The sequence below is a fragment of the Portunus trituberculatus genome, chromosome 50 (genome assembly GCF_017591435.1).
Source record: "Portunus trituberculatus isolate SZX2019 chromosome 50, ASM1759143v1, whole genome shotgun sequence".
Taxonomy (NCBI): domain Eukaryota; kingdom Metazoa; phylum Arthropoda; class Malacostraca; order Decapoda; family Portunidae; genus Portunus; species Portunus trituberculatus.
Window position 1 is genome coordinate 9,733,893 of NC_059304.1, and position 17,345 is coordinate 9,751,237.

Consider the following 17,345-nt stretch of genomic DNA (forward strand, 5'->3'; position numbering starts at 1 on the left):
GCCCATTTAGGTTATCCTGTATCAGTCGCACAGCGACCTCGTCATCAGTACTTAAAGATACACTTACAAGTACACAATACATTATATACTAATTCACCTCGGTTGCCTGCTGGTCACCCAGCCAGTCTTCCCCATTACGGAGCGAGCTCAGAGCTCATAGACCGATCTTCGGGTAGGACTGAGACCACATCAACACACAACACAGCAATGTGTGTGTGTGTGTGTGTGTGTGTGTGTGTGTGTGTGTGTGTGTGTGTGTGTGTGTGTGTGTGTGTGTGTGTGTGTAGGAATGAATGCATTTTATATAAGTTCTTTTAAAATTTCATCGTTGCTATTGATGTCACGGTGTTTGGATCAATCACGTTGCTGCAGACCCCTTGAGTTGCTCGCTTCATAAAACACTGATGACGTGAGTAAGTGGCTTGACAAGGGTGTTTATTTCCCAACCAATTAATGTATAGTTGTATAAACACACGGCGATTATTCAGTTTTGTCTATTTTTGCATGTAAGTATTTTGCAATAGGAGTTGAAAGCAAACAATGTGGTGTCGTTCATAAGTGTGTCATTCTGTGCACTTTTCTATTCAAATTTGTTATTTTTTATATTTCTTGTTTGCTTTTATTAATTTTCTTATATATATTCTAAGTTTTCCCTCTTTCGTTTCTTTAATATTTTCTCTTATTATTTTCTTTCTTCCATTCAATTGCGTTTAAGTTCGTCTTGGAGCAGAAATAAATACAATAAAAACAAAAACGAAAACAAAAACAAAAACGGTACTTTTTTTTGTTGTTCTAGATTGTTTTTGCGGAGAGAATGGATCCATTTTGTGTAGAGAGCCCCCATTGTTATTTTTAGGTATATTTGTTTGTTTCTTCTTCTTCTTCTTCTTCTTCTTCTTCTTCTTCTTCTACGTTTATTGCTTCTTTCTTTCTTTATTGGATGATGTGCGATCAGCGGGACACAAGTATGTGCTCCGTGTTAGGAATATTGGCGACGCTACAAGTGGTCTTGATGTACGTAGGTAATGTCGCCCGCTAAGTAATCTTGATCATCACTTGGTACCCTTGCACTGTCCCCCACTCTTGATACTGTTTAGTTGATTAAAAATGAATTTTCTCTCTGCTTCTCTTGAATTAGATATGTATACTAGGATGGATACGATAGGAGGTTCTTGAGAAATTTTTCTCTAAAACGCCTTAAAGATCTGTATATATATATATATATATATATATATATATATATATATATATATATATATATATATATATATATATATATATATATATATATATATATATATATATTGATGGACTGATGGGTAGATAAATAGATGGCTGGTTATGTAAATAAATAAATCCAAATCCACAAATAAATTGATAGATAAATAATAAACAAGTAAAAGAAAAGAAGACAACGAAAAAAATGTCCTGTTGCTCTAAGAATTTCATGCCGACACACTCACTTTTCTTGTTTTTTCCACCATTCTTCCTTTCCAGATCTTAGCTGTATACGATATACAAAAACAAATAGACGACATTATACAACACAACTTATAAACGACACACGCAAATACGTCATATCACATCTATCAAATATCCATAATAACTACACATCTTGCCGAGTGAGTGCACCGTTCATTGCACCTATCCGTGACAACCTGACACATAAAATAAAAGAGCCTCGTTACATTTCCCACCTTACTCTTGGAAGAGGATCTGAAATATATATTATCCTAGCTAGAGAGAGTATAGGGACGCTAACTGGAGACGTTCACATCCATAACGGGTCCCTTGGTTCGTTATGTGTGCCAGTTAGTTTGGTAAGGTAGGGCATTACTGAAAGGGGGAGCCAGTGGGGTCTTGTAGCTGACGTCAGAGTAGGGAGGAAGAGAAGGATAGGTGATGGAATAGGTAATGGATGGTAATGGTGATGATGGATTGAAGGGTCTTTGTGTGTGTGTGTGTGTGTGTGTGTGCGCTGATCGGAAAATATAGTTGTAATCTGTAATAATAATGGTCTGTTTGTCATCTGCACTGAAGGGAGACTGATTGACTGCACGCGATGAGTGAATGCTGTGGCCTGTTGTAAGAAACGGTTTGCTCTCTCACCACGAGTGTTTTTCAAAGGCTACAGTGATGTTTGTTAGTGTTTGCAAAGGTGTTTCTCATGTAAATAATGTTGAAATGCTGTTACTTTGCCATTAAAACCATTGCAAACCGGTGTAATTTCAACTAGAACCCTTTGTAAGATGTGTTGCAGAAAACTGTCTCATATAGTTATTAAATCAATGTTCGCATGTCAGGCCATTGCTGTTTTAACTAAAGTTTTCTCAACAGTGATCGACTTCATATATACTGCAGTGCTCCACGAGGATAACTTATACGGCTTTATAATATATTTTCTTCGAGACTTTCTTTAGCTTGTGGGAGAAGTGATGTATGTCTGCGTGGTACGAGTGATTTATAGTTTGATTTAAAGTCACTCTGAAATTTCACTGAGGTGTATGGGAATAGATACAAGACGCTTTTCATAACGCTGATACAAGACGCTTTTCATAACGCTGATACAAGACGCTTTTCATAACGCTGATACAAGACGCTTTTCATAACGCTGTATAGCCTTGCATGGGTGACTTACAAATACTGAGAGTTAGGTTACACCCTAATACTGGACTCAGTGTCGATCAGGCTCATGTTCCGAAGCGCTCTGCTCTCTTGCATGGCTATTTCTAAAGGCCACAGAGATGATTACTGGATTTATAAGAGTGTTTTTCCTCTTAATCCCTTCAATACTGAGACACATTTTCACCTTATGATTTTAGTATGATTAGACTATTTTATTGACATTAGGAGGGGTCTATGGAGCTAGGTCTGAAGATTAATGGCCACGGTATTCATTGTTTTAATACCCACACAAGTTTCAGAAGCTTTCTAAAATCAGCAAATAGTAAGCAGAATGAATATGGAAATGCGTCATGGTATTCAATGCAGAAATATTGTTGACCTAAGACTAGAAATACAAAAACACTATTAAAAATCTGCGCAACTGTAGAGACATTCGAATTTTGTGGCGGTACAGCGCAGGTGTTTCAGAGACAAACGACCCAATAACTGGAATGAGATAAATCTATTCTTTCAGGAGGCATCTTGGTACTCCTGTCTTGAAATATTCAAAGTCGTCCTGTAGTGAAGGTTCTTGTTAATATTTTTAATGCTACTGTTATTCTTTTATTTATTGTTATTTTGTCCAACATTCAGAACGCTGTAGAATAAATGTTCCCGTGGACACTCATGATGAATGCTACATTATGAAGTTAATTATTCGTTTAATAGACTAGCAAAAAGATGAAATAAGTAAATAAACAGATGAGATAGAATAAATTAATAAATAAATGAATAAATGAATAAGGTTCTAAGTGATAATGGGGCAAATGATTTAACAATGAAAGGTACGTTTTCACTAAACAAATATAGTTCATTCTTATACGCAATATCAACTTGTACATTATATATATTTTTGTCTATTTTGTCTCTTCCTCACAGACGGGTCGCCACTCATGATAAACTTCAGCCTCAAAGTCAATGCCATCATGGAGACGGACGAAAAACAGACGGTAAGTGAACCACAATCTCTTATAGGCCAATATTCAAAAACACTTTTCTCTCTCACCACGACTACTTACAAAAAACACATCAATGATCAGCCAGGCTCTCATAAGTGTTTCTCCTGGTAATAATGTGGAAATTTTGTGAATCTGTTATTAAGATAATTAAAAAAAAAGAAAAACAGCCTTAAGAATCCGTGCAACTTCAATCACAGGCTTCTGAATGTATAATCGGGGTAGGGCGTAGAAGTGTTTCAGAATACTTCCCATAGTGTTGCGTTACATGCATCGTATATAGCACAGCGAGGACTTGATTACGTTCATATGACTCGTGAATGATTGAGAAGAGTCCCGCTATCACCTTGTACAAGCCCACCACGACCTCTCCCTTAGTGTTGTGTACAAAGTTGTGTTATTTACATTGTAGGGCGCACTGGGCATCGTTATCACGGCAAATCTGGGAAGGAAAATTACCGGGTTTGTGTGACTTATGGATGTTTGAGAGGAGTTCTGCTAACACCATGAATATTACGTTACTGTGGTGTATTAGTTACGTCTGTGTGTTTGTCTTCCTAAGCTCGATATTCTGAAACACTCTGGTTTTTTATCACGACTGCTTTCAGTGCTCGCAGAAATTATCAGTTGGGTTCTCCAGAGTGGTTCTCTTATAAATGATGTTAGGAATCTTGTTAATCTGTCACTAGATCCATAAAAAAAAGTGTAAATCCTTGTCATTTCAAGCAGACCCTGTTTTGAATGTAGTGAGGGCGTAGCACAAGAGTGTGTCAAATTATGGTCCCTCTGAGTTCCATGATTATTGTAGTGCCCTATATATCAAGAAGTAACCACCACGCACCTGCTGTTATGGCCATCGTATAGAGGTCGAACTGCGTCCCTTTGATTTGTACATAATGTAGTAGCAGTCAATTGTTGTCACTTGCACTGCCGCTGTTGCCTCATCGTGTAATGAAATTACTGATGATAATGGTGGTGGTAGTGATGCTGGTGGTGATGATGGTGGTGCTACTACTACTAGTGTTACTACTACTACTACTACTACTACTACTACTACTACAACAACAACAACAACAACAACAACTACTACTACTACTACTACTACTACTACTACTACTACTACTACTACTACTACTACTACTACTACTGCTGCTGCTGCTGCTGCTGCTGCCTGCCATTACTACACCCCAACCACTACTGCTGCTGCTGCTGCTGCTGCTGCTGCTGCTGCTGCCACCACCACTACTACTACCACTGCTACTACCACTGCTACTACTACCACTACTACCACTACTACCACCAACAACAACAACAACAACAACAACAACAACAACAACAACCACTACCACCACCACCACCACCACCACCACCACCACCACCACCACCACCACCACCACTACCACCACCACTGCTGCTGCTGCTGCTGCTGCTGCTGCTGCTACCACCACCACTACTACTACCACTGCTACTGCTGCTGCCACCACTACCACTACTACTACTACTACTACTACTACTACTACTACTACTACTACTACTACTACTACTGGTACTACTACTACTACTACTAGTACTACTACTGCTACTACCATCTTTCAGTGGTGAGTGTTATTGATACCAGTGAGTAAGCGACAGGTTGACAAGCAATAGAAAAGGTAGGTACCTTATACTATGAGAAGGAAGAGGAGGAGGAGGAGGAGGAGGAGGAGGAAGAGAAGGAGAAGGAGGAGGAGGAGGAGGAAGAAGAAGAAGAAGAGGGGATATAATGAAGATTTTGTTATTATTTTATTCATTATTTTTTTGCGTTCGAACGTCTTCATTGCAGCAAGGCATGAATGTGATGGGAGATTGGCTACCCCTCTCGTCCCCCACTTCCTTCCCCCCTCTCTCTCTCCACTAGGAAAGCGTTAATAATGAATGAACCCCGCATAACGCCACTGCTTACATGGTACTCACTATTGGCGGGTCTCCTTTCACGCTGTGTGCTCGTCCACTCTGATAACAGATACTGGCCAGAGAGAGAGAGAGAGAGAGAGAGAGAGAGAGAGAGAGAGAGTTGGGGGAGGATGAGGTGGAAGGAAAATGTAGCAAATATTAGAAATGTTGCAAATGTTAGGTTAGGTTTGAGTTCAAGAGGAGAGGAAGGTCAATTGTAATCTTGGGTGTGAATTGAGCTGAGCTGATTAAATTCACTAATGCCTTAGAAAAGTATGGATCTCAGCATCCATAGAATTTCATGTGACTGTGCAAGAAGCTATTCATACAGTACAACATAACCTGAACACAAGAATGCAAGATGTCAGTCCGTAAATCATGCGCATATAAACAAGAAACTGATGACATTGTAGCTATCAGTAATAAATTGAGGAAAAATAAACTCAATATTTGTTTGTCCATATACATTATTCATCTAAACACTCGTAGTGGCAACATTAACCTAAAAACAGGAGTAAAAATTTTTCAGAGTATTTTCTCCTGTGTGTGTGTGTGTGTGTGTGTGTGTGTAATTCACTGTTTGTTTGATCTGCTGCAGTCTCTGACGAGACAGCCAGACGTTATTCTGCGGAACGAGCTCAGAGCTCATTGTTTCCGATCTTCGGATAGGCCTGAGACCAGGCACACACCACACACCTGGACAACAAGGTCACAACTCCTCGATTTACATCCCGTACCTACTCACTGCTAGGTGAACAGGGGCTACACGTGAAAGGAGACACACCCAAATATCTCCACCCCGGCCGGGGAATCGAACCCCGGTCATCTGGCTTGTGAAGCCAGCGCTCTAACCACTGAGCTACCGGGCCGTGTGTGTTTGTGTGTGTGTGTGTGTGTTGGCATTCTTAATAGTCACTGGGCTTTCTATTGCCATCTCTCTCTCTCTCTCTCTCTCTCTCTCTCTCTCTCTCTCTCTCTCTCATCCTTCCCTTTCCACCCTCCACCCTCCCCAATCCTTCCTCACCCCACCACCTCCCTCAGGCAGTGATTCTCGACTCCTTCTTCCGAGTCAAGTGGAGCGACTGGCGCCTGAACTACCCAGAGGAGGAGGAGAGCGGGAAGGGAAGTGGTGGCGGCAGTGATAATGGGGAGGTGCGGCATACGATCGTGAACCCCGTGCTGCTGGAGGAGGTGTGGCTGCCTGACCCTTACATCTTCAACGTGCGTGACATCAGCACTGTGCGTCTCTTACTGAAAGATGTGAGAGGAGTGGTGCTATACTCCGACGGCACGCTCTTTGTCTCTATTCTGTGAGTAGAGAGAGAGAGAGAGAGAGAGAGAGAGAGAGAGAGAGAGAGAGAGAGAGAGAAGGGGAGGGAGGAAGGGAGAGGATCATTAGGTACTTATTCATAGTTGTCTTTTGACATTGTTAGATGTGCAGTATTTTTCTGCCATGTAGCCAAATATAAAGATTTTTGTCTTGCTTGAAAGGTAAGTATGGGAGATAACAGGAGTACCCATTCTAAGATAGATTATAAAAGCTTGTAGTGTGTGTGTGTGTGTGTGTGTGTGTGTGTGTGTGTGTGTGTGTGTGTGTGTGACGCCCTTGTGTGCCGGCAGGACCAAGATCCATCTCGGATGCTCCGCCAAGTTCTCGCGTTTTCCTTTCGACGAGCAGGAGTGTAGCCTGGCTATCTACAGCTGTGAGTACCGCGTGCGCACGAGAGAGAGAGAGAGAGAGAGAGAGAGAGAGAGAGAGAGAGTGTGTTGGCAGAGATGTGTTAACAATGATCTTTTTATACTTTTAAAAGTCTTATTTTACTGTTATCTGTGTGGTCATGGTTTATTTGATGTATTTGTATTATATATATATATATATATATATATATATATATATATATATATATATATATATATATATATATATATATATATGTGTGTGTGTGTGTGTGTGTGTGTGTGTGTGTGTGTGTGTGGGTATGTCACGTGGTCAGTCTTCTCTCACTGATGTCTGCAGTCTTCACCTCTGCTTCCTCAGTCTTCCTTTGGTACGGTCTTCCGCTTCACCTGGTCACTGCCTTGCCAGACATGTACGAGGCTCCGACCCTTGAGATGCGCTGGCTGCCCAGCGGCTTGGTGGTGGACCCGAGAGTCAAGGACCAGCTCACTAACTTCGACTACACCTTCACCATCGGCAACACCTCTTCCAACACCTGCCCCTGCTACAAGTGCATTCCACGTAAGCGTGATGTGTGGTGTGTGTATGTGTGTTTGTGTGTGTGTGTGTGTGTGTGTGTGTGTGTGTGTGTGTAATTCACCAACACGGTCGTCTGCTGGTTACCCAGCCAGTCTTCCCCATTACGGAGCGAGCTCAGAGCTCATAGACCGATCTTCGGGTAGGACTGAGACCACAACACACTCCACACACCGGGAAAGCGAGGCCACAACCCCTCGAGTTACATCCCGTACTTATTTACTGCTAGGTGAACAGGGGCTACGCATTAAGAGGCTTGCCCATTTGCCTCGCCGCTTTCCGGGACTCGAACCCGGACCCTCTCGATTGTGAGTCGAGCGTGCTAACCACTACACTACGCGGTGTGTGTGTGTGTGTGTGTGTGTGTGTGTGTGTGTGTGTGTGCGTCGTTCTGTCATTTTTTTCTTTATCTTTGTTCTCTTTTTCTTTCTTTATTTCATGCCTTCATTCTTTGTTTCCATTCATTCATTTGTTCATTCTTTCGTCCTCCATTCAGCTTCTCCTCGCCTAAGGGCGCGGCGCAGCAAAGAGCGCCTCCTGTGGTCCAGCAATCACTGCTGGACTGAAGATATGCGTCATTTGGGTGATAGATTGCGTTATGTACTTTGATCGCTAAGAAGGAAATATAAGTGAAAAATGAAGGTGGCACAGACCAATATTGACAGGTGTATCATGCAGGTGAGACACAGGTGATATATACATATATATATATATATATATATATATATATATATATATATATATATATATATATATATATATATATATATATATATATATATATATATATATATATATATATATATATATATATATATATATATATATATATATATATATATATATATATATATATATATATATATATATATATATATATATATATATATATATATATATATATATATATATATATATATATATATATATATATATATATATATATATATATATATATATATATATATATATATATATATATATATATATATATATATATATATATATATATATATATATATATATATATATATATATATATATATATATATATATATATATATATATATATATATATATATATATATATATATATATATATATATATATATATATATATATATATATATATATATATATATATATATATATATATATATATATATATATATATATATATATATATATATATATATATATATATATATATATATATATATATATATATATATATATATATATATATATATATATATATATATATATATATATATATATATATATATATATACGAGGGACAGTTGATGTGTTCGTCGAGTGCTGTAATAGGTACACTAGAAGAAGTAGGCATGTATATTACAGAGTGAGCCTTGGAACTGAGTGACATGTATTGTGAATGAAGGAGAGAAAAGGCTATACTGGTAAAATATTAGACAGGCTAGGCTGTAGACGTGCCTTCTGTGTGTGTGCAGCAGGTTTTTGATACGACGGATAACATCACTTTCTGTCAGCAAGGTTATGAACTGCTCCGTTTACTACAATGAGCAATGAAGGTAGATTAATGGAACTCATAGTGTAACTCTGACCTTTATAGGCACACGTTTGAACCAGTGTGGCGATTACAGCGCCTTCTGACATGGATTTATGAATTATGTAATTTAATATAGTCCTTTCTAGAAAATTTGAATTTGGCACTTGAAGCGTCACACGAGCGCATATTTATAGAGTTTACTGCTCAGTTCTGTGACACGCTTCTGAACTGGTCTCGCTCTCTGGTGTCAAATTACTGCATGACCCCATAATAAACCCCTGAACTAGTTTAGCGACTCCACCTCCTGGCGCCAAGTCTATAATCCAACTGACGTTGTGTAAGTGACGAAGTAAGATGAGTAAGTAATATTTCTGAACCATAACCATAACCGACGTTTGATGAGCGATAGTTCTGTCCACCTGGCAGCGGAAGCCCCCTGTGTGTACGCCACCCTGGTACTGACGAGGAAGGTCCTGGGTCACCTGCTGAGCACCTTCCTGCCCTCGGGACTGTTCGTGGCGGTGTCCTACGCGTCGCTTTTCTGGCCCGCTGACGTGATTCCCGGCAGGACAGTGCTGGTCATCACCTCGCTGCTCACACTTGTTTCCATGCACACAGGCGTCAGGTGTGTGTGTGTGTTTGTTTGTTTGTGTGTATGTATGTGTGTGTGTGTGTGTGTGTGTGTGTGTGTGTGTGTGTGTGTGTGTGTGTCCTATGATAAAGAAAATAAAAGGAAAGAAGGTGGGGCAACAAGAATGAAAAGAACTTTTCTTTTCTTTTTCATAGCAAGTTCTTTACGTTGTCATTATTCTTTTATTTTCGTCTTTTTTATTTATTTTTTTTTTTACATTCACGTAATACATATATTCGTGTCTGTGTGGCGTGATGGACGTTCCCACACGACGCATACGAGAGATGTCTTTGTTGACTAACGCTGAATGATTTCATGAGTGTTTGTTATTTTTTGTGAGTGCTCCCCAGTCCTGTCCTAAACTTACGTGCCTATTTCTATTTTTTATGTGTCTTTCTTTACTTTTCGTGAATGATTTCATGAGTGTTTGTTATTTTTTGTGAGTGCTCCCCAGTCTTGTCCTAAACTTACGTGCCTATTTCTATTTTTTATGTGTCTATCTTTACTTTTCGTTAACTTTTTATTTCAATGCTCAGTCTTTCATTACTCCAGCGCAGTCTGATTAACTTCGTACTCCACTACAACACATCTATGATACCCCCCCCCTCTCTCTCTCTCTCTCGATCAAAATACACCATAGAACCTTAATATACTTTTACTATAACTCCCAACCTCCATTACCAGTTCCTACGTGAAATACAGGGCAAACAATCAGTCGCCTCCTCCTACCAGTACTTTTATAACCTGCCTTTTCTTTACCTCTCTTCAGCCATCAACACACCTCCAATATCACCAACACAACGTATCCTGCTGGCGTCCATACAGTGGCTCCTTGATATATGACCAGCTGCCTCCTTCAATAATGCCATTTCCTCCTCCATGTGTATTGCCCTGTGCCGTCATCCATTTCTGCTGCCATTAATCACTCACACTCTTCCCTGTTCACATTTAATTTTTGATCGTATCATGGAGTTTGTATTCATGAACTCTATATATTATTTGACACTTGCAGTTATTCTTCTTTGGTTCTGCTTTCATTGTCACCGCTTTCTTTCACGTAACTAATTCGTAATCGTATTGTGAAGTGCATATTCATGGAAAAATATTTACTGTGATGTTTCAAGACACTTATCCTTCAATATTTGATGATTCTTTTTGACTTTGCTATCGGGACCAGCACTCAAGTACGTCAGCTTTTATTTATTAGGTTTTTTTTTTTTTTGATATTTTGTTGCCTTTGGCCAGTGCATGCATAAGAAAGAAAACAAAATTGTACATGTTGGTCGTTCTTCCCTTGGTTCTATTCGTTATGATCACCTTGCCACCGTGTTCTCTCATGTAACTGATATATCCACTAAAATAATAATGTTTCCTGTCGTTTTGTGATCTGCTCTGCTCGTCGCCCCTCGTCCGTGCGGCTCCCATGCAGGCAGTCAAGCCCCGAGACGAGCTACATTAAGGCCGTGGACGTGTGGATGATTGCCTGTATCGTGATGTCCGCCCTCATGCTCTTCGAATACGGCATCGTTCTCTTGTGAGTCTCCTCCTGATGGCGGTGGTGGCTTCTGGTCACTTTTCCTTCTGGTGACATCTCTTTTATTGGTGAACTTCAGAACTCTTGATCTATTTCTGTTTTTCTTTTCTTATTACGACTCGAATTCTTAAATGAGGAGTATCAAGACATTCAGAAACTAAATTTGCAACTTTATTGATTGTGATTCTTCCCCTTCAGTCACTTCCACTGTGGTTTGTGTTTCCTCTCAACCTTAAGTCCTCTAATCTGCAGAGAATCCCATCGCAAAACCTGGGAATTGATGTTTAGCATACTTAATGTTGATATAGCCATGCGAAAAACTTTTTCTCTACCTTCTTTTCTTATTAATCTGTTTACTTATCTATTTACTTATTTATTGTCACAGCTTTTTTCTCCGTTTCCTTTTATTTCTTTTACTTTACCTATCTATCTATCTATCTAATTATCTATCTATCTATTCATCCATCTATCTATCTATCTATTTATCCATCTATCTATCTATCTATTTATGTATGTACCTATCAGTCAATTCATCCATCTATCTATGTATCTGTCCAGCATCAAGAAGCAGCACAAGGAGCCGGCGCCGGCAGTGAAGGAAGAGCCACCATCCCGCACTGCACATGTCCCGCCGTCAGCCAAGTCCATCAAGACTGCCTTTGAGCTGAGTGTAGGCCGAGAGGCAGGTGTCCGGGGCTTTCTTTTTGTCGTTTTTGTTGCACCTGGGAAAGAGAGAGAGAGAGAGTGGGGGAGGGGGAGAGAGAGAGAGAGAGAGAGAGAGAGAGAGAGAGAGAGAGAGAGAGAGAGAGAGAGAGAGAGAGAGAGAGAGAGAGAGAGAGAGAGAGAGAGAGAGAGAGAGAGAGAGAGATAACGAGAGAGGAGAGGGGGGTAGGTTAGAAAAAAAAGACACTATTCTTACACAACTGGTACATTATTACTTGAATCAATGTTGTTACTTACGTTAGATCGATTAGATGTATTTATTTAACACTGAAATTGTATAACACACACACACACACACTTGTACATGCACACACACACTTTGCTCTTCCTCCCACACGCACACCTTCATGCTGATTCATAATTTATAAGCTGCGACATGTTTTTATCCATTAGATCCAGTATGTTAAGAGGCAATGATGAGTAAATGTAAATAAGTAAGCATATTGATAAGAAAAAAAAAAAAAACTAAAACACTTCGACAACTGTATTAGCTGCAAGGACAGTGTTTGGAGATACAAAAATACATGGATAGAATCGAGAATGAATATAAATAAGTAAATAGAAGAAAGAAAATAAACTTAAAACATGTCTTACTGTGCAGAAGGTGTCGCCGCTACAAGTGAATCTGAAGACGAGGCAGAGCGCGCACAGGTGGTGGCAGGCGCTGAAGGAGGACAAGGTGGAGAATATCTTTAAAGTCCTGGCTCCTGTTGTGTTTCTGTTCTTCAACCTGGTCTACTGGCCGTATTACCTAGTTTATTAACACCTGGTCTCATCCTCTTCCTTGATACGCACACGCAACACCCAAACGACGTGAGTGTTGGTGTGTTGAGGTGATGTACTCGTATGCTCGTGTTTGTGTTCTATGACGTGTGCTTCTGTGTTCTCGTGAATTGATTTGTGCACTGTTGGTTCGTGGGTGTCGCTGATTCCATGTTTCAGGTTGTGTAATTGTGAACGTAGTTATTTCCTACAAATTTTATATGTTGTCAGTAAAAAAACTATAATCTGATTCGTCTTTTGTCTTTTCTGTCTGTCTGTTTATCTATCTGTCTATCTATCATTTATCTATGCGTCTGTCTGTCTATCCTTCTTTTTGTCTCTCTTGCCTTCAATCAGTTATTCACTCAATCAATCAATTTGTCCATGTACCTATTGTCTATCTATCCACCTATCTATCTCTCTATCAATCCATCAGTTAATCAATCTATATGTCTATCTATCTATCTATCTATCTATCTATCTATCTATCTATCTATCTATGAAAGGAAAAACTAAACTCCTTATTAATGTACTGTATCTCTTATCTTGGGAGTCGAAAAGAATAGAAATATTTGCACTTCCCCTATCAGGAGCGGCGGTGCTGTGGCTTTGTGGGTGCAAGGGACTGCACAACGAGGCTCCTCCACTATAGAACTATACCACAACATATGACCTCGATGCTGCGACGCCATAAACTTCTATCAATCAGCCATCAATCCATCACGACCTTCAAATGCCTCATCACCTTCCTCTTCGCTGCAGCTCATAATGTTCGTCTCTCTCCAACATATACAATGATAAGAACACTTTTCAGACTGAATAAAATCATCTGCGTATTGTTAGCTTACAGTAAACACGAATGTGACTGTACTGGGTGAATAACTACAGGGGATTCCGGACTCCTTAGTAGCAAAAATATAACACAAGTCACGATGCATTTCTTATCATGAATAATTAAAAAAAAATAAATGAAAAAAGGAACAAATATGATAGAAAAACAATAGGTATACAAGTAAAACAGACCTGCTAATGACACTATTATGTAATCTGTATCATATCTCACGAAGCTTTGGATAACTTGCCACTAAAAGGAAGGACTGAGACTGATACATCTAAACACATTTCATCATTGACTTGTGGCACGTTAAAAGCATCTAAGTAAATAGCACAAAGGCAGTGCATGCTTATATGTACGAGATTTATTTGTGCTTTAAGTACAAACAAACCATATCTGCATATGTTGCCTGATACCGTATTAGTTATAACCGAGTGTCCATTTGAAAAAAAAAAAAAAAAAATCAGCCTCATCAACCGGATCTTTTTATTGCACCTCAAGTACACCAACCAATGCTACCAATTCAACCAATCTAATCCAATGCAGTTCATGCAACCAAAGCAACTAATACAACCAGGTTGCATGCGACTAGGATGTAATGGTTGCACGTAACCTGGTTGCTGTGGTTCCTTTGGGTGCAAGGATTACATTAGTTGCATGGATTGCATCTGTTGCATTGAAGCTGCATATATTGTTGGGTAGGTTGCACAGGTTGCGCGGGTTGCATAGGTTGCACAAACAGCACAGGTAGAGAGAGAGAGAGAGAGAGAGAGAGAGAGAGAGAGAGCTTGGGAGGGAGAGTGACAGGTGGATGGGGGATAATGAGTGTCTCATGGAAAACCTTTGCTTCTACCCTGGGCTTAACACGGTGAAACGCAGAACGTATTTACTGTTTTGCATTTTCATTACTCAGGCTTATACGAGGTATGAGCTTTCTCGACAGTAGATACGATTGCTTTTATGTAGATACGTGCACCAGGTCCGTGCCAGCATTGTGTTCAAAGCAATAGAATTGCTGTGCACTTTGTATGACGTGACTGACTTGAATGTAATCTTACTTCTGACTTGATACTGTGAGTCTAGAACACTTGAAACGTCTGTATATTAATGCAATTAATTTGTCAATTTCGCGTGAAGGTTTGAATATTCAGAAAAAAAACTTGACTTCGTAAAATATGAATTATAATATAGACACAAACAGCGCAGGACACATCAAAACTTTTCCCAGGCAAGCAAAGCTAAGGAAGCACCAATCAGAATGTCACGGCGACACTCACAGGCAGTTACTTGTCAAGCAGCACTCCTTCAGGAAGAGTCTTGCTTAGAATTTCTGTGCTGGAAGACCAATAAGACTGAGGACTTGCCAGTCTGCATTTTAGTTGTAGGCCTGCTGAAAGAAAGATGGCGTAGTGGTGAGAAAGAGACTTACATGTACTTGGTGTGGTGACAGAGGCGTGACTGCATCGGTGAATGACATCACCGTCGGTAAATATACCTCGCGTGAAGAGATGTAGAGTGCAAGGCAACCAACAAGCTGTAATATTCATGGTGCCTTGTTATCTCTAACAATAATGCACGCCCTAACTGGCTCAGGTGTGTGCGACAGGCAGTAAATGTATTCTCTTCCTCCAGGTTGAATTTTGCAGGCTGTTCTCCCTGTGGCTGCAGTGCTTCACATCAAGCTCCGTTGTCTTGACCACACGCTGGTCCTGAGAAGTAAATCCAGTCTCCTGGCTTTCCAGGACCTTGCCTACCTGATCTTTCCACATCTATGCTGAGCAACAGTAGGTGTGATGATCACTTCCTTCTTCCGGAGACTACTGGGAATATAGTGAATGAATCATGAATTCATAGCACTGTCCTTGACAGCTAGGGAAAAAAAAAAGAAAAGAAAAAATATTGCATAGACTCTGTGTGTGTGTGTGTGTGTGTGTGTGTGTGTGTGTGTGTGTGTGTGTGTGTGTGTGTGTGTGTGTTAAATATTTACATTTAGATGATGGTAAATTCCTTTTAAATAAACTTATAAACTAGCGAGCCATTATTACAGTTGAACACTCATCAAGAGTGAGAGTAAGTGCAGGTTAAGTTCGTTGATCTACACAATTGATAATAAAGAATAACATGAAAAAAGACTTGATATCGCACTGAATACTAATGTATAGCAATTTTATGAAAGAATCCTGTTAGCTCACTTAACAATCCTTGTTTGCTAACTGAGCTATCTGATCGATCGTAAGCCTTTCCTTCAGGCTACCACTCACCCAGTACTTTTTTGCTTCTCTATACGTGCTATATTGTTCAGGTCTTGTTACTGATTTGAAGTGTGAGGGAATGTTGTCAGCAGTATATAATAGAGGTAATATTGTGTCGTGAACGTACGTATCACGGTCTCTGACGATTCACAGGTCTCAATTGTTCCTCACTCAATATGTCTCTGAAATTCAACTTTATCAATCAACTAAATATGTCTCTGAGATTCAGTTATTGTCTATCAATGTATCCTTCTCTTATTAATACACCTCACATCATTATAAAACTTAAGAATCTAAATCTGAGCACTACATAAGTTACCCTTAAATTAAGTGAACTCACGTGATTGAAAACGTATGCTGAAGGGATAGACCTCTATAATTTTAGTAAAACAACAAAAACAATTTTCATGGTTAATGTTGTTACTGTGTAATAAAACAATCTCAAACTAAACGTGGTCTGATTCTCTTAATTGTGGATTTACCTAATTTTAGTGTAATATACTTTTCCGAGACTAACTTCTGAATAGCTAGTAACCTAAATTAATAGCCTACCTAGGTAACGTCGTAGTTACTCTGAGCTCAGTAAAGATTTTAATTCTAGTAACAATGATAATAGTAGTAATAGAAAAACGGTTTCCTATTTTTCCTTCTTCTGTTGGTACTTAGTTTTGTCCCATTAGAAGTATAGCTGTTCGATAGCGAAATATTGTTATGTAGAAGAGTTAGCATATACTTGAAGAAAAACAAGAACAAGACCTTCTGAAAAAAAAAAAGAAAAGAAAAAGAAATGCTAATGACTGATGCGGAAATTGACCTCACAGAGTTTAATTACCTCTGACAAAAACAGCTTTTACAAAAGACAAGTATGACATTCCAGAAAAGATGAAAACGAAATAAGAGGATAAAAAATTGGAACGCCCGAAGTTGTTTGTTGGTGTCCGTGACAATTTGTGTGTTTGTGTTTACCATCATTATTTGAGCGTGCTTCGCGTTCCAGCTTATTTACACTACCTGTCTGCTTGCGTCGTGTGTGTCTGAAGGTGGCTAATCAATGGCAGGCAAGTGACATGTCTGTATGGTGTAGAAAAGCAAGACTGATTGAGTGACCAACCCCAGCTGAGTCTCCCGCACGTGCCTCAGCTGTGCCTTCCTTCACGTGGCTCCAGCTGGCTTACTGTTCCTCTCTCCTGATCGATGTGACTAGCTGCCTTCAAGAAACTCCAAAGCATCTCGAGGCAGCAGTGATGGCGTCTCAAGGTAAAAGACCGTTC

The 17,345-nt window shown here is 39.6% G+C and overlaps 1 protein-coding gene across 4 annotated transcripts in view; it reads left to right on the plus strand.

Annotated features, from left to right (window-relative positions):
* LOC123499705 (glycine receptor subunit alpha-2-like) overlaps nucleotides 1-14,284 on the plus strand; it is a 16,208-nt gene extending 1,924 nt beyond the window's left edge. Inside the window, exons 3-11 of one of the 4 annotated variants that reach the window (XR_006673066.1) lie at nucleotides 3,544-3,614; nucleotides 6,594-6,862; nucleotides 7,173-7,255; nucleotides 7,591-7,791; nucleotides 9,764-9,962; nucleotides 11,398-11,502; nucleotides 12,061-12,184; nucleotides 12,827-13,038; nucleotides 13,578-14,284. Coding sequence is in view for 1 of the 4 variants with exons in the window: in XM_045248108.1 (XP_045104043.1) it covers nucleotides 3,544-3,614; nucleotides 6,594-6,862; nucleotides 7,173-7,255; nucleotides 7,591-7,791; nucleotides 9,764-9,962; nucleotides 11,398-11,502; nucleotides 12,061-12,184; nucleotides 12,827-12,988 (1,214 nt within the window). In the remaining 3 variants the exon portion in view is untranslated. Of the gene's footprint in view, nucleotides 1-3,543; nucleotides 3,615-6,593; nucleotides 6,863-7,172; nucleotides 7,256-7,590; nucleotides 7,792-9,763; nucleotides 9,963-11,397; nucleotides 11,503-12,060; nucleotides 12,185-12,826; nucleotides 13,213-13,577 lie in introns of those variants that run through there. The other 3 variants (XR_006673067.1, XR_006673068.1, XM_045248108.1) reach the window with 3 other exon arrangements.
* Nucleotides 14,285-17,345: the final 3,061 nt, after the last annotated feature.